The sequence below is a fragment of the Lepidochelys kempii genome, chromosome 3 (genome assembly GCF_965140285.1).
Source record: "Lepidochelys kempii isolate rLepKem1 chromosome 3, rLepKem1.hap1, whole genome shotgun sequence".
NCBI lineage: Eukaryota > Metazoa > Chordata > Testudines > Cheloniidae > Lepidochelys > Lepidochelys kempii.
This window is the reverse complement of record NC_136382.1, coordinates 131,892,190-131,915,468: the sequence shown is the minus strand read 5'-3', so window position 1 is coordinate 131,915,468 and position 23,279 is coordinate 131,892,190. Positions and strand designations below refer to the sequence as shown.

General features: G+C 39.1%; 1 protein-coding gene across 3 annotated transcripts in view; it reads right to left on the bottom strand.

The window, feature by feature from the left end:
* Positions 1 to 23,279, bottom strand: part of NUP133 (nucleoporin 133) — a 69,333-nt gene that overhangs the window by 32,184 nt on the left and 13,870 nt on the right. For 2 of the 3 annotated variants that reach the window (XM_073338052.2, XM_073338053.2), the window contains exons 5-16: positions 22,325 to 22,456; positions 20,322 to 20,492; positions 18,059 to 18,214; positions 17,903 to 17,973; positions 17,142 to 17,289; positions 14,191 to 14,335; positions 8,149 to 8,306; positions 7,286 to 7,377; positions 3,784 to 3,947; positions 2,224 to 2,318; positions 1,905 to 2,129; positions 666 to 788 (exon numbers count right to left, since the gene is read on the bottom strand). In XM_073338052.2, coding sequence (XP_073194153.1) covers positions 666 to 788; positions 1,905 to 2,129; positions 2,224 to 2,318; positions 3,784 to 3,947; positions 7,286 to 7,377; positions 8,149 to 8,306; positions 14,191 to 14,335; positions 17,142 to 17,289; positions 17,903 to 17,973; positions 18,059 to 18,214; positions 20,322 to 20,492; positions 22,325 to 22,456 — 1,680 coding nt within the window. The remainder of the gene's footprint in view (positions 1 to 665; positions 789 to 1,904; positions 2,130 to 2,223; positions 2,319 to 3,783; positions 3,948 to 7,285; positions 7,378 to 8,148; positions 8,307 to 14,190; positions 14,336 to 17,141; positions 17,290 to 17,902; positions 17,974 to 18,058; positions 18,215 to 20,321; positions 20,493 to 22,324; positions 22,457 to 23,279) is intronic. The other variant, XM_073338054.2, reaches the window with a different exon arrangement.

The window sequence follows — 23,279 nt, the reverse complement described above, 5'->3', positions numbered from 1 at the left end:
CAGGGACGATGTGGACAAATTTAAGAGGCCCCAGAGGAGAGCAACAAAAAATGATAAAAGGTTTAGAAAACCTGACCTATGAGGAAATATTTTTAAAAATGGGCAAGTTTAATCTTGAGAAAAGACTGGGGAGGGGGAAAACGACACCTGATAATAGTCTTCAAATATGTTAAGGGCTGTTATAAATGACTGATCAATTGTTCTCCAGGTCCATTTAAGGAAGGCTAAGAAGTAATGGGCTTAATCTGCAGCAGGGGAGATTTAGGTTAGATGTTAGCAAAAACTTTCCAACTATAAGGGTAGTTAAGGTCTGGAATAGGCTTCCAAGGGAGTCTGTGCAATCCCCATCATTGGAAGTTTTTAAAACAAGTTGCACAAACACTTATCAGCAGTGGTCTACGTTTACTTGATCCTGCCTCAGAGCAGTGGGTTGGACTTGATGACTTCTCAAGGTCCCTTACAGTCCTACATTTCTATAATTTTATATTTAGAAATAATTCTTATGTTTTCTTTATTTCTCTTTCCTGTTTTTATAAAACAATACTGCATTCTCGACAACTTTTCCTTGCTTACTAATACTCAGAAAGTAGGGTTGGACTCAACTTGCTAAATTCTGGTCTTGGTTTTTTTCTTGAGTGTTTCCCTTAATCAATGTAATTTGATACCTTTATGATGTTATTCACATCGACAACTATCTGGGCCCATTCAATGGATTCAATTGGTGTATCCTTCAAGATTTGCTCCTCGTGATCTAATAAGCATTCAAAGATCGTATCTATCTGGGATACCTGTAAAACATACAAAAATATTTGTACTGAACACAAGCCTACCCATTATCAGGTGATGTGTGAGAGCCAAATGATTCCTATCTATGAAAACAGAAATATTAACAGGACCTTGATTAAACAGCCTACCGGAACACAAAAAAGTATTTAACATTTATATGGATATTGAAAACATCCAGTTATTTTAGCTGAGTTTTGGTTTGGTTTTTTTAAGGGTTATAGGCCCTCTCACTTCTGGACACAAAACAATTGGGTTAGGAAGAAACTCCCCATATGTGGAGGTTTTTCCATCATTGTCCATTATGGGGCTCCTTGTGCCTTCCTCTGAAACATGTGGTGCTGACTACTGTCAGGAAAAGGATAATAGACAACACAGACAATTGTTTCAATCAGGTATCACAATTCCTATTTTCTCCACTGCTGACACCACTTTTCACTTCTCCTAGGGAGAAATCAGTCAGTCACTAGTTATTAATACTCTGTACATAATTCATCTAAAACTAAATCTAAACATTTTATTGCACATTGTTAAGATTAAAGAGGAAATCAATGTAAACTGGACACAACCAGAATGTAGTACAACTGGAATGTTTGCCTTAAAAATGTAATTGATTAATTGGATTAGACATACTGCATCAGAGAGAGCAATATATTATAGTGAAAGGCACTGAGTGGTTACAACTCATTCCAAGAAGGGAATGAAGAGATGAGGACATGAGAAAGCTTTATGAGAAAGAGGCCTAGCTAGAAGGCATTAGTGTCCTTCAGTGCTCTCCTGTAACATGGCAATCCTAGGATACAATTCTCTGATGAGAAGGGAAAACATGGCAGTCTTTTCATCCTTCCTATAGCTGAACTTGTTGGAGATCAGATTAGTTTTACTCTAGCCATAGGATGTCAGTCAGGATTCATATTTTAGTCGCAGATGCATGCAAAAAGTCATGTTTTAAAATGAGAGAAAATGCTACCAATAAAGTCTTAACAGGAGAATTCCGGAAAGTTAAATTTGTTTTAGAAGAATAAAGTCTTATATTACACATGAATGTATTTCAGTTTTTACAACACAACAATTCATCATGAAAATGGTTCCAATTAATCAAGGAGACTTCCTCGTCTTACCTCTCTAAAGAAAACATCTGCAGGGGTAAGACTTTGTGGAATATCACATTCCCTTTTGTTTAAAGCAATCAATATAGCAGTGTTCACCAAGTCTGGCAGTCTGGAGTGGTGGTTCTTGAGAACAATGGCTGCTGATAACTTTTCTGCATGTTCACAGAGCAACAATCGAGTTGTCATTGGCATCCCTCTTACTGGAAAACTGCCCAGACGTTCAAATAAGCCAACCTTTTATTAAAAAAATGTTAAGCAATATGCAAAAAATGATTAATATAATATAAAAAATGTAAGTGTTCATGCCACCAGAATTTTAGGACCGTACCTGATGAAGAAAGTCAATGAAGAAGGAATGGGCTTTCGTCTTATCCTCCAACTGATGAAGGAGAATAAGGGATGTATTGCTGAAACCAGCTGCTTCTGAAAGGCGTGTGTGAGAAGACAAGATTTTTAGCTAAGAGCACTTTTTATAAAGTCCATGGTATTGCAAGATGGAATTTAAGATCTCTTACATTTTGCAGCTTTTCTGTCTTTAATTATTACAAAAAAAAAAACGAATAAGAGCAAACCCTTGAAAAGAACATATCTGATACTAACAAAAACCAATACACAAAGACTGGACTTTTTTTTTTTTTTAAATCAGATCACCTTGTTTTGGTATTAAAAGACTGAAAACACAACCTAAAACTAAGTTTCTGTAATATAAATAAAACAAATATATAAATACAGAAGACAGACAACATTAAAATGAAGATAACTATCTGAATCCTGATTAAAGGGTTTATAAAAGACCTAAAGCACCTCCACCACTGCACAGATTGTACATTCCATGCACATATGGGCTTAGCAAAGCAAAAGGAAATTGCTCCCTCTCCTTCACCCCCAGATGTAGCCATGTAATGCTGTTTTAAATATGGTTGGCCCAAGCTCACTCCTTTCCCTCAGGGTTTGAATCCCAGGATCCTGGTAATATTTGGGACACAAAGTAGCAAAGAATTTAAGGAACAAGTGAGTGGAGTGGAAGCTTCTTTGGGTATATCTGTGTGATTGACATCCCAGTAGAGCTCCACTGTACCTTTTTATTGCTTTAGAATTCTCACAACTTCTACATACTCTATTATCAGAAGACAGCTAAGATGTGAAACTCACAAGAACAGTTGCGTCTGCAGTCTCCATCATGAGTAGGCTTATCAGGATTTTATTTTTATTTTCAAGTATTTATAGATTAATCAACTTAAGTTTTTGCATTAGCAGGAAATTAATACAGATAATGCCTTTTTTTCAATATGTTATCAATCCTTAAAAATTTAGTATTTGATATTTCATAATTTCTTATAGATTGCCAGGTAGAAATGACAGCAAAAAAAGCATCACTTGTCCATACATGCTACATATAAAACTTCCAGCAAAGTCCATGCTCAGCTCTGGGTAACTGCTGCCGGGAGATATAAAGGAAGGTCTCTTCTCATGGGTAGTTGCTCAGGAAGGAGTGTCTGATCACAAGGTGGCCTGCTTTAGTGCTTCACCTACACGAGATTCCTCCAGCAGGGGTTGGGGAGGTAAGAAAGTGGCACTTAGCCTTTGCATGTAGCTCCCCCTGCAGCAACTGCTACCATCCTCTCTTCTTAGCATTACTAGAGAAACATCAGCACTAAAAGGAGTGAAAAGGAGCTATTTAGAGTAGAGGTTGCTAGGCGGAAACACAGTGGTCAAAGGCAAAAGCCTCTTTACCTCCATGAAAGTACACTTGAGAGCGCATAGCAAAAATTGTGGGGAGGTTGTTGGTGATTAGTTTGGGAAGAAGGAGTGAGGGTAGGGAAAGAAATGTCCAAGTGGTGCAATCAACATATAAACATATAAACCCCCAAATAATATTAAGCCTTACCTTCTGGTACAGATTCAGCCCATCGTGGGTCAGATGCAGGGTAGTCATCCACTAAGTCTACACTGATCTGAATTACAGCTCTATCCAGTTCAGTATCAGAATCCAGGTCTGCATTTGGTGGAAAGAGCTCAACAACCATGCTCTGTGCACTGATTACATCTTTTCTGAAATAAACGAGAAAGGCTGCATAAAACAAAGTTAATCAGAAGTGGCCAAAATGTTAAAAATTCTCACAACTAGCAGTGTTTTCTACTATCCTTTTTATGAAATTTGTAGGTTATAATTGCTAACACTGTTTGTACTGACCACCTTTAACCTGAGTTTTTAAAAAGCATCTCAGTATAATTACCTATTTCAAAGGGGTATTATCTATTTTACTGATGGGTAAGTAATTTACAGTCACTTTTGACCAAAAAAACCCTGATGTTTAGCTATGCATGCTGAATGTCTTTCCAGTAGCCAAGCTAACAGGAGCAGCCCACACAATTTTTTAATTAAAAAAAAATGTATGTGTCAAATGCTCCTCTTGGCTTGCTATTGGGGGCTACTATCAGTTGCAGATGGTCCACATGATATTGTAGGCACTCTCATCATACCATCTCCTCCAGACATTTATCAAGCTCAATCCTGAAGCCAGTGAGGTTTTTTGCCCTCACTGCTCCCCTTAGAAGGCTATTCCGGAATTTCACTCTTATGATGGTTAGAAATCTTGGTCTAATTTCAAGCCTAAACTTGTTAATGGCCAGTTTATATCCATTTGTTCTTGTGTCAACAGCAACACTTAACTTTAATAACTCCTCTCCCTCCCTGGCATTTACCCCTCTGATATACTTAGAGACAGCAATCACATCTCCCCTCAGCCTTCATTTGGTTAGGCTAAACAAGTCAAGCTCCTTGAGTCTCCTCTCATAAGTAGGGTTTCCATTCCTCTTATCCTAGAAGCCCTTCTCTGCACCTGTTCCAGTTCGAATTTGTCTTTCTTAAACATGGGAGACCAGAATTTCACACAGTATTCCAGATGGGGTCTCACTAGTGCCTCGTATAATGGCAATAACATTTTCCTCTCTCTACTGGAAATACCTCCCCTGATGCATACTAGGATTGCATTCGCCTTTTTCATGGCTGCATCCCATTGGCAGCTCATAGTCATCCTATGATCAAACAATACACCCAAGTCTTTCTCCTCCTCTGTTGCTTCCAACTGATATGTCCCCAGCTTATAGCAAAAATTCTTGTTAGCTCCTAAGTGCATTACTTTGCACTATTAAATTTCATCCCATTTCTATTACTCTTGTTTTCAAGGTCCTCCAGATCTTCTTGTATGATATTCCAGTCCTCCTTCATGTTGGCAATACCTCCCATCTTTGTGTCATCGGCAAATTTTATTAACACACTCCCACTTTTTGTGCCAAGGTCATTAATAAAAAAATGTTAAATAAGATTGGTCCCAAGATCGATCCCTGAGGAATTCCACTAGCAACCTCCCTCCAAACTAACAGTTCACCTTTCAATATGACCCATTGTAGTCTCCCCTTTAACCAGTTAGTCGTCCACCTTTCAATTCTCATATTTATCCCATCTTCTCCAATTTAATAATTTACCATTTGGAATTGTATCAAATGTCTTACTGATATCCAGGTAGATTAGATCTACTGCATTTCCTTTGTCTAAAAAATCAGTTATCTTCTCAAAGAAAGAGATCAGGCTGGTCTGGCAAAATTCAACTTTCGTAAAACCATGTTGTATTTTATCACAAATACCATTTATCTCTATATAATTAACTACTTTCTCTTTCAACATTTGTTCCAAGACCTTGCATATTACTGAGGTAAGACTAACAGACCTGCAGTTTCCCAGATCACCTTTCCCCCACTTTCTTAAAAATAGGTACTATATTAGCAATTCTCCAGTCATAGGGTACAACCACCAAGTTTAAGGATTCACTAAAAAGCCTTGCCACTGGGTTTGCAATTTCATGTGCCAGTTCCTTTAATATTCTTGGATAGAGATTATTTGGGGCCCCTGATTTGGTCCCATTAAGCTGTTTGAGTTTGAGTTTCATGTCGGATGTAGTCATTTCTACTTTCATATCCTTGTTTCCATTATCCACCTTGCCTCTACTCCCAAATTCCTCATTATCCTTATTAAAAACTGAGGCAACGTATTCGTTTAGGTGTCACCTACCATGGCTCAGGTTATCCATTCCTTCTCATATCTGGTACCATTTGATCCAATATCATCTTTCTCCAAATAATGTCTCACTTTCACTCGGTTTCCCTCATCACAGCTTCCATTCTGTCTCTTGTTCTCTTACTAATACCCTTGCTCAACCTGCTGTCACAAATCAATTCCCCCAATTCACCTCTCTGGTTGCAACTTTCTACACCAAGAATGGAGCTCAAAGATTTCTCTCTTCCCAGACTAATTCAGGTCCTCCTCCTTGCATTTTAAGGATCTCCACAACTCAATTTCTTATCTCTTTGCTCTGCCTGACAGTCCCGTTCATGCACTTCTCCCACACAAATATCGGTCTCTCTCATGCAGGTCTTTCTTATGCCTGGAACCCTCTTTCTGACTCTCTCTTCCATGCCTCCATCCTCCTCTCTTCGAAGTCCTTTCTCCAACCTCTATTCTAGGAGGCTTAGTTTTATAGTTTTATAGATTACTTACTGTTTTCACCCTTAGGTCACTCCACCCTTTCCTGTGTTTATCTCCTCCTCTCGTTTTTGTCAATTTAGATCATACATTCATCAGGGCAATGACTATGTTTTGAGAAGCACTATGCACATTCATGGCACTGTATAAAAAATATCTTCTAAATACTGAAAATTTAAATGGAAAAATCCTGACTATTCATTTTATTTACATTCTTCCCTAACTTTCTTCACCAATGCCAGTTACAGAGAGAACAGACACAAAATTTTAAGCTTGAAATAGCTTTACTTTGTGTCAGTCAGATGATTAATACCAGCTCTGGTAGGTTATAACTGTAAAAATGACTATACAAGTCTGCTCCTTTCTAACATGGATCACTGTCTAGCTGGTTCAAGAATGCCAATTATTTCATGCAATAATATTTTTTTTAAAATTGGTTCTTTTTACAAAATCTCGTGATTTTTTTTAACCACAAAAAAATAAAAACTGAAATGTTTTTGAAAACCAAACTCAACATTTTAACCAATTTCTTGTGGGTTTTTTGTTTGTTCGGTTGATTTGGTTTTTTGGGGGACGTGGGATGTGTGTGTTGAAAATCCAGAAAAATTCAACCAATCTGAAAAGCATTTCAGGGTAAATAAAACAGCTAGTCAAAAAAAAATTGTCAACAACAATTTACTCAACAGTGTCCAAGATGTATACACACTTCTCTAGAAAAGGAATATATTAAACATGGGTACATGGTGATTTTTAATTAATCAGCATGAATTTTATTTTTATCAAGAGAATCCCTTAATTAAAAACAAACTTGCCCTCTCTACTATATCGACATAGTGACTCCTCATACCTGCAGTACTGTAGAAAAGCAGCTTTCAATAATTTAGTTTTATCCTCTTGTGCTATAATCTCCATTCTACTGGTAGCATCAAATGCAGAACCCTGAAACGTAAAATAAAAATTTTGACGGAAGGACAGATAGGCAAATACAAACCTCATTATGGAAGGACAGTAATCCTTCTAAAAACAACAGTGGTTTAAGATTAAAATAGACATGCCAACATCTAAAGTTTTTATTCCTGTGGGATGTCCTTGCTGATCACAACAACAACAAAAAAGAGACTGGGGGCAAAGGTAACAGGATCACAGTTCAGAAGCTGTACAGATTGATCTAGCCAAAGCAATGGTCATAAGATCCCTCCATTATGAAGTACTACTACAGCAACTGACCCAAGAGGGTAAGATAAATGGGATAATGACCAATTCATTCTTCGTTATTAGCCAACTAAAGAACTGGTCAGCCCCATACTAAAAACCCAGCTTCCATCCCTCTCTAAAAAATTTTGAGCAAAAGATTCTACTTTAGAAAAATATTCTTGACTAGGTAACTAATCTGAGATTTTAAGTAAATGCATATTGTATAAAAGTTAAATATGGACATGTGAAAAAACTTTTTTCCATTCTAAAGAGTTGGTTACTAGATAAAAAAGGAGAATTAAAATAGCACATTATTCAAATGAGTAGAGCTGGCTGACAAATATCAATTTGACTGGGAATTTCAAAATATTCTAAAAATTGTTCTGGGTTTTGAAAATTTGTTTTCAGCTAGATCTATTAAAAAATTAAAATTTTCTGTGAATGAAAATGTGAGTAAACTCTAGGCACACTTTCCTTTTGCGTTATGAGATTCTGAATTTTCATACTAAATATTACCTCATTGTTTGGTCCAGCTACAGAAGATGACAGGGAATCCTCAAGGTCTTCAGGAAGCACAGATACATTTTCCCTAGAAAAGATGGCCACAAGCCCACTTCTTCTGGTGAAAAAAATGGGAACTCCGGTGTAGCAACCTGCTCCTAAAATGCTATCTCCTAACGGGAAAGAAAAACAGACATTTAATAAATAAAATGATCATATAATGCTGCATTCATAGCTTTATCTTCATGTAGACATTTACTAAGTTTTCCCATGAACCAGCTAACAGCAGTACTTCACAACAGACTTGATCATTCAAACAAACGATAAGACCCACTGCAGATTACCAAATGATATGAGGTAATAACTAAGCAAACAAACCTAATTTTCGAAAAAATCTAAAGCACAGATTTATAAAATAGTCTCACATATTAAAGTAAGTCCACCTTTATTTTAGGTTATACACTATCCTATCCTAGTAAAAGAACTGTACTATAAAATACTAATAGCAGACCTCACTACAGTGCTCCACTCAAATCTTTGATGAAAAGTGGAATGAAATTTCCACGTGGAGAGAGAGACTTATTTGGTTTGCAGAGAAGCCTTCCTCTGCAACAGGGATCACTTGCAGGTTTAAACAAGTATAAATGGTGAATTTCTGCCTTCTGCCCCTCCACCCCCACGAACATGATACAGTTCTGTGGTGACCTAGAATCCTATTTTCGACGTCTCCGACTCAAGGAATATTTCCAACACACCTCGGAACAACATACTAACCCACAGAGACCTTCCTACCAAGACTACAAAAAGAAGGATTTTGGATGGTCTCCTCCTGAAGGTTGAAACCACAGACTGGACTTCCACATAGAGTGCTTCCGCCGACGTGTACGGGCTGAAATTGTGGAAAAGCCCCATAACCTCAACCATGCAGAACACAATGCCATCCACTGCCTCAGCAACAACTCTGACATCATAATCAAAAAGGCTGACAAAGGAGGTGCTGCCATCATCATGAATAGGTCAGAATATGAACAAGAGGCTGCTAGGCAGCTCTCCAACACCACTTTCTACAAACCATTACCCTCTGATCCCACTGAGGGTTACCAAAAGAAACTACAGCATTTGCTCAAGAAACTCCCTGAAAAAGCGCAAGAACAAATCTGCACAGACACAACCCCGGAACCCCGACCAGGGGTATTCTATCTGCTACCCAAGATCCATAAACCTGGATATCCTGGACGCCCCATCATCTCAGGCATTGGCACCCTGACAGCAGGATTGTCTGGCTATGTAGACTCCCTCCTCAGGCCCTATGCTACCAGCACACTCCCAGCTATCTTCGAGACACCACCGACTTCCTGCAGAAACTACAATCCACCGGTGATCTTCCTGAAAACACCATCCTAGCCACTATGGCTGTAGAAGCCCTCTACACCAACATTCCATACAAAGATGGACTACAAGCTGTCAGGAACACTATCCCCAATAATGTCACGGCAAACCTGGTGGCTGGACTTTGTCCTTACCCACAACTATTTCACATTTGGGAACAATGTATACCTTCAAATCAGCGGCACTGCTATGGGAACCCGCATGGCCCCACAGTATGCCAACATTTTTACGCCTTAGAACAACGCTTCCTCAGCTCTCGTCCCCTAATGCCCCTACTCTACTTGCACTACATTGATGACATCTTCATCATCTGGACCCATGGAAAAGAAGCCCTGGAGGAATTCCACCATGATTTCAACAATTTCCATCCCACCATCAACCTCAGCCTGGACCAGTCCACACAAGAGATCTACTTCCTGGACACTACGGTGCTAATAAGCGATGGTCACATAAACACCATCCTATATCAGAAACCTACTGACCGCTATGCCTACCTACATGCCTCCAGCTTTCATCCAGACCACACCACACAATCCATTGTCTACAGCCAAGCTCTACGATACAACTGCATTTGCTCCAACCCCTCAGACAGAGACAAACACCTACAAGATCTCTATCAAGCATTCTTACAACGACAATACCCACCTGCTGAAGTGAAGAAACAGATTGACAGAGCCAGAAGAGTACCCAGAAGTTACCTACTACAGGACAGGCCCAACAAAGAAAACAACAGAACGCCACTAGCATCACCGTCAGCCCCCAACTAAAACCTCTCCAATGCATCATCAAGGATTTACAACCTATCCTGAAGGACGACCCATCACTCTCACAGATCTTGGGAGACACGCCAATCCTTGCTTACAGACAGCCCCCCAGCCTGAAGCAAATACTCACCAGCAACCACACACCACAGAACCAGTAACCAAGGAACCCATCCTTGCAACAAAGCCCGTTGCCAACTATTCATCATGCCCGTGTCACATCTATTCAGGGGACACCATCATAGGGCCTAATCACATCAGCCACACTATCAGAGGCTTGTTCACCTGCACATCTACCAATGTGATATATGCCATCATGTACCAGCAATGCCCCTTTGCCATGTACATTGGGCAAACTGGACAGTCTCTACTTAAAAGAATAAATGGACACAAATCAGATGTCAAGAATTATAACAGTCCAAAACCAGTCGGAGAACACTTCAATCTCTCTGGTCACTTGATTACAGACCTAAAAGTGGCAATTCTTCAACAAAAAAAACTTCAAAAACAGACTCCAAGAGAGACTGCTGAATTGGAATTAATTTGCAAACTGGATACAATTAACTTAGGCTTGAATAAAGACTGGGAGTGGATGGATCATTACACAATGTAAAACTATTTCCCCATGTTTATTCCCCTCCCTCCGCTGTTCCTCAGACGTTCTTGTCAACTGCTGGAAATGGCCCACCTTGATAATCACTACAAAAGGTCCCCCCCACCCCACCCTGCCCTCTCGCTGGTAATAACTCACCTTACCTGATCGCTCTCATAGAATCATAGAATATCAGGGTTGGAAGGGACACCAGAAGGTCATCTAGTCCAACCCCCTGCTCGAAGCAGGACCAATTCCCAGTTAAATCATCCCAGCCAGGGCTTTGTTAAGCCTGACCTTAAAAACTTCTAAGGAAGGAGATTCTACCACCTCCCTAGGTAACGCATTCCAGTGTTTCACCACCCTCTTAGTGAAAAAGTTTTTCCTAATATCCAATCTAAACCTCCCCCACTGCAACTTGAGACCATTACTCCTCGTTCTGTCATCTGCTACCATTGAGAACAGTCTAGAGCCATCCTCTATGGAACCCCCTTTCAGGTAGTTGAAAGCAGCTATCAAATCCCCCCTCATTCTTCTCTTCTGCAGGCTAAACAATCCCAGTTCCCTCCGCCTCTCCTCATAAGTCATGTGTTCCAGACCCCTAATCATTTTTGTTGCCCTTCGCTGGACTCTCTCCAATTTATCCACATCCTTCTTGTAGTGTGGGGCCCAAAACTGGACACAGTACTCCAGATGAGGCCTCACCAATGTCGAATAGAGGGGAACTATCACGTCCCTCGATCTGCTCGCTATGCCCCTACTTATACATCCCAAAATGCCATTGGCCTTCTTGGCAACAAGGGCACACTGCTGACTCATATTCAGCTTCTCGTCCACTGTCACCCCTAGGTCCTTTTCCGCAGAACTGCTGCCTAGCCATTCGGTCCCTAGTCTGTAGCTATGCATTGGGTTCTTCCGTCCTAAGTGCAGGACCCTGCACTTATCCTTATTGAACCTCATCAGATTTCTTTTGGCCCAATCCTCCAATTTGTCTAGGTCCTTCTGTATCCTATCCCTCCCCTCCAGCGTATCTACCACTCCTCCCAGTTTAGTATCATCCGCAAATTTGCTGAGAGTGCAATCCACACCATCCTCCAGATCATTTATGAAGATATTGAACAAAACCGGCCCCAGGACCGACCCTTGGGGCACTCCACTTGATACCGGCTGCCAACTAGACATGGAGCCATTGATCACTACCCGTTGAGCCCGACAATCTAGCCAGCTTTCTACCCACCTTATAGTGCATTCATCCAGCCCATACTTCCTTAACTTGCTGACAAGAATACTGTGGGAGACCATGTCAAAAGCTTTGCTAAAGTCAAGAAACAATACATCCACTGCTTTCCCTTCATCCACAAAACCAGTAATCTCATCATAAAAGGCGATTAGATTAGTCAGGCATGACCTTCCCTTGGTGAATCCATGCTGGCTGTTCCTGATCACTTTCCTCTCATGCAAGTGCTTCAGGATTGATTCTTTGAGGACCTGCTCCATGATTTTTCCAGGGACTGAGGTGAGGCTGACTGGCCTGTAGTTCCCAGGATCCTCCTTCTTCCCTTTTTTAAAGATTGGCACTACATTAGCCTTTTTCCAGTCATCCGGGACTTCCCCGGTTCGCCACGAGTTTTCAAAGATAATGGCCAATGGCTCTGCAATCACAGCCGCCAATTCCTTCAGCACTCTCGGATGCAACTCGTCCGGCCCCATGGACTTGTGCACGGCCAGCTTTTCTAAATAGTCCCTAACCACCTCTATCTCCACAGAGGGCTGGCCATCTCTTCCCCACTTTGTGATGCCCAGCGCAGCAGTCTGGGAGCTGACCTTGTTAGTGAAAACAGAGGCAAAAAAAGCATTGAGTACATTAGCTTTTTCCACATCCTCTGTCACTAGGTTGCCTCCCTCATTCAGTAAGGGGCCCACACTTTCCTTGGCTTTCTTCTTGTTGCCAACATACCTGAAGAAACCCTTCTTGTTACTCTTAACATCTCTGGCTAGCTGCAGCTCCAGGTGCGATTTGGCCCTCCTGATATCATTCCTACATGCCCGAGCAATATTTTTATACTCTTCCCTGGTCAAATTTCCAACCTTACACTTCTTGTAAGCTTCTTTTTTATGTTTAAGATCCGCTAGGATTTCACCATTAAGCCAAGCTGGTCGCCTGCCATATTTACTATTCTTTCGACTCATCGGGATGGTTTGTCCCTGTAACCTCAACAGGGATTCCTTGAAATACAGCCAGCTCTCCTGGACTCCTTTCCCCTTCAGGTTAGTCCCCCAGGGGATCCTGGCCATCCATTCCCTGAGGGAGTCGAAGTCTGCTTTTCTGAAGTCCAGGGTCCGTATCCTGCTGCTTACCTTTCTTCCCTGCGTCAGGATCCTGAACTCAACCAACTCATGGTCACTGCCTCCCAGATTCCCATCCACTTTTGCTTCCCTCACTAATTCTACCCGGTTTGTGAGCAGCAATGTGTATGGTAACACCCATTGTTTCATGTTCTCTGTGTATATAAATCTCCTCACTGTATTTTCCACTGAATGCATCCGATGAAGTGAGCTGTAGCTCACGAAAGCTTATGCTCAAATAAATTTGTTAGTCTCTAAGGTGCCACAAGTCCTCCTTTTCTTTTTGATAGATTCTCTGTAACTTGAAGTCTTTAAATCATGATTTGAGGACTTCAATAACTCAGCCAGAGGTTAGGGATCTATTATACGAGTGGGTGGGAGAGCTTCTTTGGCCTGCAATGTGCCAGAGGTCATGATCATGATGGTTCGTTCTGACCTTAAAGTTTATCTGAATAAGCAAGATTTGGTGGTATTTAAAAATAGAGCTCCTATGTACAGTTACACAATATCATCTTATTTTCATTTTCCGTCTGTCTCCTCTCAAGCGAGTTTCAATCCCATTTTTAGAGTAAAATCCCAGACTTTTTTCAAGCAGTATATGAATAAAAATGTACTCAGCACTTACATATATATTCAAAATTGTGTGCACAAACAAATTATCCTTATACATTTCACAGACAGGGAAGCTGAAGCAAAGTGACTGGTTGCAGGTCAGAGAAAGAACTAGCGGCAACAACTGGCATTAGAGTTCAGACCTTTGACTGCCAAACCTTTGTTCATTCCATCAGCCCATGCTGCCTCAGTTTTAGTTTTGAGGTAACTGGGGATCCTTGAATGAAGGAACAGAATGCCAAAACAGATAGCTCAATCTAAATGCAGTGTGGAAATAATTAAAATCAAAGAAGAATTTTTTTGTCAATATGGTTAACTAAGTGAGTTAATACAAATTAAGTTTCCTATTGCTATTACCTTGTGCACCAAATATAATTTTCTCCTGTGGTAAAGAAATTCTTCCAGTTCCAGTTGAACAAGCAAAGACCTCATCTTCAGTGTACAGGTAGGCAGCATGGTTAAAGAAGTCTGGGACCACGAAACAGCACATCAGTTCTTCAGACTACAAGTGTCCAGAAGAATGACAGAATATACAAATAAACAATATTTAACACTTAATACAGCATTTTAAAAATGTTCAAAAAGTTGTACAAACATGAATATCTTCCTTTTCTTAATTTTAACATGACAGACATCTATCACAAATTTATTTTAAAAGGATCCCAGTTTCTATTTCTAATTTGCTTTGAATACTTAAGATCTGTTTTATCTACCTGCTAACTCCAAAAGAGATAGAGGTATATTTTCACCAGGATAGAAAAGAGATGAACAAATCAGTAATTCAGCAGCCATCAGACACTCCTCCTAATGTAAGAGCCAATTTGAAAATTGACACCATGGAAAAAATACCAGCCTTATAAAGTTAGGTCAAAGCTAATATTCATGAACATAAAAGCTTAATTAAAGAGACATTGACACTTCATGAAACATTTTTTGTGAAGTGTCAGTTGTGTAAGCAAATATATTTTAAGCACACTTTGCAGATTTCTGTTAGAAATCTTCAGAACATCTGTAATTAAAGATTTGATCGCTGAAAACTAGTTATAGATGGGTTTAATTAATCAGAGATATTCAAGATTATTGGTATTAGAGAGGCTAGTAAAGCAGACTGATGTATCAGATAACAGACTATATACACATTATTTAAAAGCTAAGATTCTGACCAAAAAAAATAACCCCATCAGAAGCGAGGAAATTTAAATTCAAATCTGGTCTGGTTTTTCAGTTCTAATCAAAAGTATGAGATTCCAAAATATCAACAAGCCAGACAGCAGCAGAGGCAAAGCCTCTTTTTTGAGCATATGATGCATCTGAGGGGGCAAGAGCGTATGTATACTGGTGATATTAGCTGGAATTCAGAACCTTCAGCTGGCTTTGCTGAGCATCAGTACAAGGTACAAAAAATAAAGCAGCAACTGCAGATTAGAAAATTAGTTCAATATATACAGCACAAGATACCCTATAAAACAATCTCTGGCAGTGATACTCAGACTGAGGCTCATGAGACACAAGTGGCTCTTTAATGAGACTACTGCAGCTCTTTGCAGCACATGATATTAAAACACTGATTTAATTATTAACCAATCTAAGTTATTAACCAAACAGGATGCTTCTACTATCTTATTAACCAATTGTAGCTGATAAAATAATAGTTAGTTAGTCATTTTGCTGTGAGAATATTATATTTCCCCTGTCATACTGTTTAAAAATAAAAATATAGTACTATAGTAAATGAAACAATGAATTCACACTACTGAGGCTCTTTAGGGAAATGCTGATTGCTAATTCGGCTCCTGAACTACTAAGGTCTGAACATCACTGATCTATGGCATATAAATCCATGTAATCAGGTACTGCCCAAATCTCACAAAAGATTCATTTTAAAATAAAGACAAGATTCATATTTGGCTGAAATGCTCTTCAAGTATCCTTTTTTCTTCTTACTCAATATTATTTAACTGCTTTAAAAGCTCTAAAAAGACAAAGATCAAGCTTTAAAATTAAAAGCTACCTCAACAATAGTTTTTAACCTCTAAGTCAGGGGTTCTCAACCTTTTTCTTTCTTTTTCCCCAACAAGCTATAAAAACACCAGGGCCCAGTGTGGGGGGACTTAGGGCTCCGTCCGCCGGGCCCTCAAGCATAGGAGTAGTTTGACTTCTATTGGCAGGGGATGGGGCAGGGAGGGAGTGCTACTCACCTCAGCAGGCCACCCAGCCTGTCTGGGTTGTCGGGGCGGGGGGGAGGGGGGATTATAACTCAAAGGGGGTGGCTCAGCTCAAAAAGTTTGAAAACTGTTCAGAGGGCAGGGGGTAGCTAGGTGTTGTGTGTAGGCAGGGGGGAGTAGCTCAGAATGCAGGGAGAGGGGTAGCTAGGGGCTATGTGCTTGGAGAGCCTCCCCACCCTGCGGTTGCTGCTCTCCTTTACCAGCTACGTAAGCAGTCAAAGGGGGCAACCCCAGGCACCAGCAGCAGAAGGAGGAGACGACAGGGGAACACCATGGCTGCCAGCTACATGGCACCAGCCAGAGTAGCAGCTGCCCCACACTGCCCAGCTCCAGCTTACAGCCTCCAACCTGGCCAGGGGGCAGGGCCTCGGGGGCTGGAGGAGAGAAGGAAGTGGGGCAGGCATGGAGCTGCCCCCATGACTTCCCTACTCTGGGTAAGGCACTGCAGTTTGGGGGGGCAATGCCCCCTCATAACCACCCAAATCTGCCCATGGACTCGGGGCATTAGTCCCAGGGGGAGTGCCAGGGCACCAGGACTTTGGTCCCATGGGGGGTGCCGGGGCTTGGGGCTTTGGCCACAGGCCCTGCAACCCCCCTGAAATGGCTCGCAGACCCCCAAGAGGCCAAAGACCCCCAGTTAAGAATCGCTGCTCTAAGTTTTACTCTTAATTTTTCTGTATTAGCTGTCCATTTTCAGCAAAATTCCTTCAGCCTCTTCCTTCAGATTCAAGACCCTGAGGATGAATTACTTCATAATTCATGCAAAATTGATTTTATAATAAAACTGCTTACAACAGAGACATAGATGGCAGTATGTAGAGGGCAAGATAGTAAACCTAAACAGTATGGAATATCTCAGCAATAACACTTTGAAAAAGGAGAGAGTTTCTGTGCGTTTTTACTTTATATATTTTACATGAAATTTAAATATTTTACATTGAACTTTACGTATTGCTCTCATCAAAAGCTGTTTATATTAATTCTGATGAAAATAAAACACACACACAAAAATGTTGCCTATATACATTATTTTCAAGACTAATTCCAAATTCACGTTAGAGCAAAGGTCCAATGACTCCATACCTGAAAAGGTGGATTATATTGGGTAACCTCCACAACAACATCATCAGACATGTGGTAACCTTTATCCTCCACTGTTATGAGAGTGTAATAGGTGAGACATGGACTGTCTCCAAGATGCCATGCTGCAGCCAAAATTACCAGTCCATCACTATTCATTGAAAAAGCAACATGCCATTAGTACATGCACCATGGTTCAGAAAACAGGAACATAGGTAGAACGCTACATAAATAATATTTTTAGGTATCCAACAGTATTAGAAAAGTGTCTTTTTTATTAAACAGGAACTTTAGTCTCTAACTTAAAACAGTAAGGGGGTATATGGAGTATTTTGTTGTTTTAATGCTCTTAATGCAACAATGGTTTCTAGACACTGAAAATATGTGGAAAACTAAATTCCCATCACGTTGTTTAAGTAATACCAATAGAAGCCACAGACCAGTTATTTTCAAGTTATATAGAAGTTATATTTGGCTTACCCAGCCTCCTGGAAAAAAACATTGCAAAGAAAATTATCATGAAATGACAGAACCTTAATAGAGTTATTCTGGGTGAAGAATTTTTAAAACTTAATTACTAGTTACTAATGCCATCACATCTAGTACAATTAGTTATTTGCACTGAGGTGCCTGTTTTGTCCCCAACAGCATTCAGAGTAATTAAAATTCCAATAATTTGCATATAAAACAATGTAGGAAAATAGAAAGCACTTATCAAATCAGCATATGGTTCATCTCTTGCTAGGCAGAATGCTCATGCCTACCGGTTTCGTTGCAAATCCAAATACTGAACATTGACTCCTCCTTTAATATCTTCATAGTTACTTTCAGAGCCCTGTAAAAGACACTAATTTATAGCGACAGAAATAAATCAGCTAACTACCAATGTCATTTTATTTTTCAAGTGTACTGCTTCTTACCCAAATTGCATCTGTGATGTGTTCTTTAAGGATTCTGTTGATATCCCAGCTGAGAACTTGACGTTCAGTAGAATCGTCTATCTCCCATTTGTTTAGATTTGAACTGGTCAGTGCATAAAAGCTTGATCTCTCTTTGTCCCAAAGAACACTAGAAAGCTGCATTTAATAAAAAAAAAAAAAAAAGCAAGCTCTGTCAGTTAAAGTATGTTCTTACTATTCTGATATATTGTGCCACTCCACTCAATCTGATAAGACATATGGATGCTCAATTTGACAATTATTATTTGTATTACTGTAGTGCCTACGAGCCCTGCTCATGGACCAGAACCCCATTGTGCAAGGGGCTATATAACCACAGGATAAAAAAATGGTCCCTGCCCGAAAGAGTTTACAATCTCTGCTTTAACTATGATACAAAATTTAAGCATCAAAATAATTCCAGATGGAAGTCATTTTATGGGATTAAAAAAAAATAGAAAAAATATATCTCATGCTCCTCTCCAGCTTTTGTAAAATTCACATACAAAACTTGAGGATGACCCACAACCACTGGCATCTCTTTATCTAGGGAGAACCTATGAGTTACTAATAGTTTCTCCATTGTCATTCAATTTGCCTGCACCATTCTCTGCACATCTCAAGTGTACACCAAGCTATAGGTCAATGTACACTTTAAAAATTGTGCTTTGGGGATGCAAGGACCTGAAAGAACATTTGCCTAATAAAGTAAACGTGCTATAGATGCACAAGAAATGAGGCAAGGTCTCCACAGAAGCGACTGCATGAGTCTTTGTGCATTTGAATGTTAAAACTGCAGCTCTTCAGATAGACAAAAGGGTACCTTTTCCTATGACTCTAGTAAGATGCATGGGATAGGATGTTTTGGTGATGCGTAACTTAACAGGTTTTTGGGGTTTTTTTAATATGAGTTGTACGGTTAAGAACTCAAATCAGAAAATGCCAAAGTTAATATTCACATGCAAGTTAAATTATGTCCTTCCTTATGGATATGCATGACAATATAATCACAAAATAAGTCACAAATAATACAAATAGATGTCCATATAACCTTGAAAAGTGAATAATATATAACATGCAGCAAATGACACAGGGCCTGCTTCATTCATCGCTCACCTTGTATGGGGCTCATCTTGTATGTAAGTGACTTTCAGAGACTGTCAGCATAAGCAGAGCATATATACAAAACTACAAAATGCCACACATCTAGTTTTATAGAAAACTGTATGTTATATTTGATATATGGTAAGTGAACATATAATTAAAGATTCTTGGAATATACAAGTACCACTACACTGCATACAACCTTAACTTTGGCATTTCCTGACTTGAATGATAATACTGCACAATAAAGCACACACTAAAGTTTCTTTTGATTAACTTAAATTAGTCTTCCTATCATGAAAATCTTAAAAAATACACAAGCACTCAGCAATTAAACTGCTAGTTCAAGTCTGGTATGGACCAGAAAGGAAGACAATATGTTGTGTAAGGCCACTCCACGAAATAAACAAAGGGCCACAGGCTGTTGAGAAATACCAAATCTAGATAGGACACCAAGTATAGTTTGCTTTTGACATTCAATTACCACAGGGATAATCTATAACAAATGAATAGGAGGAACAGTAGTAGACTCCAGTTTTCTAGGCTTTAAGCCACTTGGTGTTTGACAAACGCAGTGCAGGGAATCTTCTGGGAAGCATAAGAAATACTAATTTTGGAACATAAATCATGTTGAGGACTAAGTCCAAGTGATCATACTGGATGCAGATCATTTAATGAGCACACTGATGCTATGATTTCTGAGGAAATTTAAAAACAGTTGCAAGATAATTATTCCTTTCTGTTTACATCAGTGCTGTCAAGCAGTGGTTTTCTTTAGGGGTCCACAGACTATGTCGAAGAGGTCTGCGAAAGGTTGTCGTTACTAAAGAACAGTGGTTTGCAACCTGGGATCCACAGACTATGTCTAAGATTTCCAAAGGGATTTCCGCCTGCATGTGAAATTTTTTAGGGGTCCACAAATGAAAATAGATTGAAAACCACTGCAGTAAAGTATTTCTTTTTTAAGCCTTAGTGAATATAATTGGTATGGAGTGGGTTTCAGATGTTCTGTATCCTGGTACAGTATGTCCTTAAGTAGCAGTGAGTGAAAGGGGAAGGAAGGAGTGAGACAAGTTGGAACACGTCATTATAATTTTTTAAAAAAAAAATCTATTTATAATAATCTATTTCTTGAACTTACCGCAGCATCATTACTAGGAGACAAAATCCCCAAGAGAGAGGAGACTCTTCGGCCAATTCCAGAAAACATGCCCTGTCCCTGTGGCAGGACATGCTGATGGATCTTACCAGAACTGTCTGGTATCAATCGAACTAGCTGGCCCCTTGAAGATGATAAAACAAAACTTCCTCCCTAACAAAAAGTAAAAATGTCTACATTAGACACATAAAAGACACACCACCAACTTTCAGCAACAATTACTGTCAAATAAGGATTATTTGTACCAGGTCAGGAGAAAAACAGGACTGGGAACATAGCCATCCTATAAAGAAAACGAGGGCTAGCAGAGATATAGTATGAAACATGTTTTCCAGCAAATTAATTTAAAGCTCAGCTGGCTGTAAAAGCCTGGGAAAAACTTCACTTGGTTAAAAATGTCAGCTTTTCAATAGGCCGTGCTCTTTACCTGGAAATTATAATGCATTACATAAAAACTGAAATGTATCAGATGTAGTGCTTTTTAACAACTATTTATAGTTCTTCCAAGGCTAAAATTATGGCATATAGCACATAATATATTTGTTAGGTTACGCATGTTTAAATTAATATTTTACCACATTTTCTGAAAAACTGTTTTATTGATCACAAAAATAGTCCACCTTTAATGAACATTTTTAACAACTATTATTTGTGAACTTAATGCTCATTTTCATAATCTTCTTACTAGGAACTGCTCTGCTCTATAACAAAAATTTATTTCCATGGGTAGCTTGCTGTTTTCACTGAAGTGCCCTAACCTAACTAAGTAGGACACATCACAACTAACTGCATAAGAAAATATCCATCAGACTATGTTGTGAGACTTATTTCAGTATCTTTTAAAAATGATTTCAGTAATAGCGAATGTAGTGTTTGTAAAAGATGCCACATTGTTGTTAAACGAAATGCAGCACTATTTGGCAACAGTAGTGGAGAGGACAGGGACAGGCTCACCTCTTGTGCAAAGTCATTAACTTCAATGGTGTTACATGAGAGATGAATATAGCCCATACTGTGAAAGACACATTACTTAGAAGTATTGAAAGAAGTCTGTATCAAACAAATATTAAACTGGAGTTCAACAATGATTAATCTTCTAAACACTGCACAAGATTTCACCTATGGAATTGCATTTCAGTCAACAAAAATTGCAAAGCTAAAATTCCATGTAATGTTTTCAAACAAATGTTTACACTTCTCAAAATGCTTCTCAAAGTCCATTTGAACTTTTCCTGAGTCTCAGTTTAGCAAGTCTAGTGCTTCAAAGTCTGAGGTGCCTGCACACACACTTTCAATTGCTTTCATTTTCTGACAGATGCTTAATTATTTTATTAGACTTTTTAAGTTAAACAAGAAACATATGTGTTGTTTGGGGATTTTTTAATACTCACTGCTAATAAAAAATGTTACATATAAATATAATAATTCTGCCCTAAAAGGAAAATCATTTTATTTAAATTAGACTTCAGATGTGCCAGGTTTTAGAAGTTGCAAAATACAGGTAAAAATTTTCCAACAGGGTCAATCTGCTGTCATCTGAAACACTTACGTGTAACTGTTCATTTAGTTAAGTGAAAAAAATTCACAATTCCTTAGTAAATGTAACAGGTTAAAAAAGAGAATACAAGTAGTCTTACCACCATTTTATCTTTGCAGTTTACTCCTCTTACATCTAATTTCTAAACTAGGATTTATAAAAAAAATATATCCCGTTTAACAAGCTCATGCACAAAATAATTCTCTATTCGTGTTTGTCATATTCTGGAACTTTTGTGAGGAAAGGGATCTTGCTTTCACTCACGGTGGTATCGCCTCTCTGACAGTTCTGTGAAGTTATCCATAATGAGGTCACATAGCTCACTCTGCAACTGTTTAGTTTATTAAAGTTCCTAGGGGTTTAAGACTTGATGCTCCAAATACTCTTTCCTGTTTCTAAGTTAGCAATCAAATTAATACTTTTGATGTAAACAAAATTTGTACTATACCTTAACAGCTGTTAGAAAACTGCACAGAGAGCCGCCAAAGTCTGTAAAAGTCTCCGTATAGGAACCTTCATGCAGAAGGCTGGGCCAATAACGTACAAACCCTTCACTGGTGGCAACCATCGCTGACAGAGACTTGGAATTACAGAAAAATAGTCAACACATGATATAGGTGGTCTATAATAAGGATGAAACTTTTTATTTGAATAATATTAAATCTCTTTTGAGTGTCCCAGAAGTTAAGAGGATAAAAACAAAAAATGGTAAATATATACTTACACACACAAACAGAACTAAAGCACATTTAGGGTAGAGGAGGAGGATTATGTAAAAATGGAAACTTCTAACTCAACAGATGTATATATTGAGTCACATCTGCTTGTCTTACTGACAAAAATAATTTTTACTACTTTTTACTGCTGATCATGTAGCAGGGTCAATATAGCTACTGAGAGCAAGTGAGATTTGTTGCTGTAAGAACCAGCGAAGGACTTAAGTTCCAGATGCAAAATCTTTATTACTGGTCATGACATGTGACCCCAAAAACTCAGGTTGACTAATATCCAATGTCAGCCAGCGAAGCTGACGGCTAAGAGAAAAAAATCTCTTTACCTGTAAACCAAATAAAATGGTTCTGGAGCCATTAAGAGAAACATTAAACTCTACAATGCCTTGTTTTACAAATGTATTCTTCAAAGAATAATCACACAAACTCTCAGATGTTTCTATCAAGATGTTTTGGGTGAAGAGTTCTTCACTTTAGGACTTACTCTCCCTGGAGATCCACCCAAGGCCAAAGAATGGTGCAAGTGCCTTTATCCACGTAAAGATCTGAACAGGAAGCACTACGTCTAATCAACTGATTGTCCAAAAAATCACAAAATAGTAACATAATAATGGCTGTAATGGGTCAGACCAATGGTCCACCTAGCCCACTAACCTATCTTCTATAAATAGC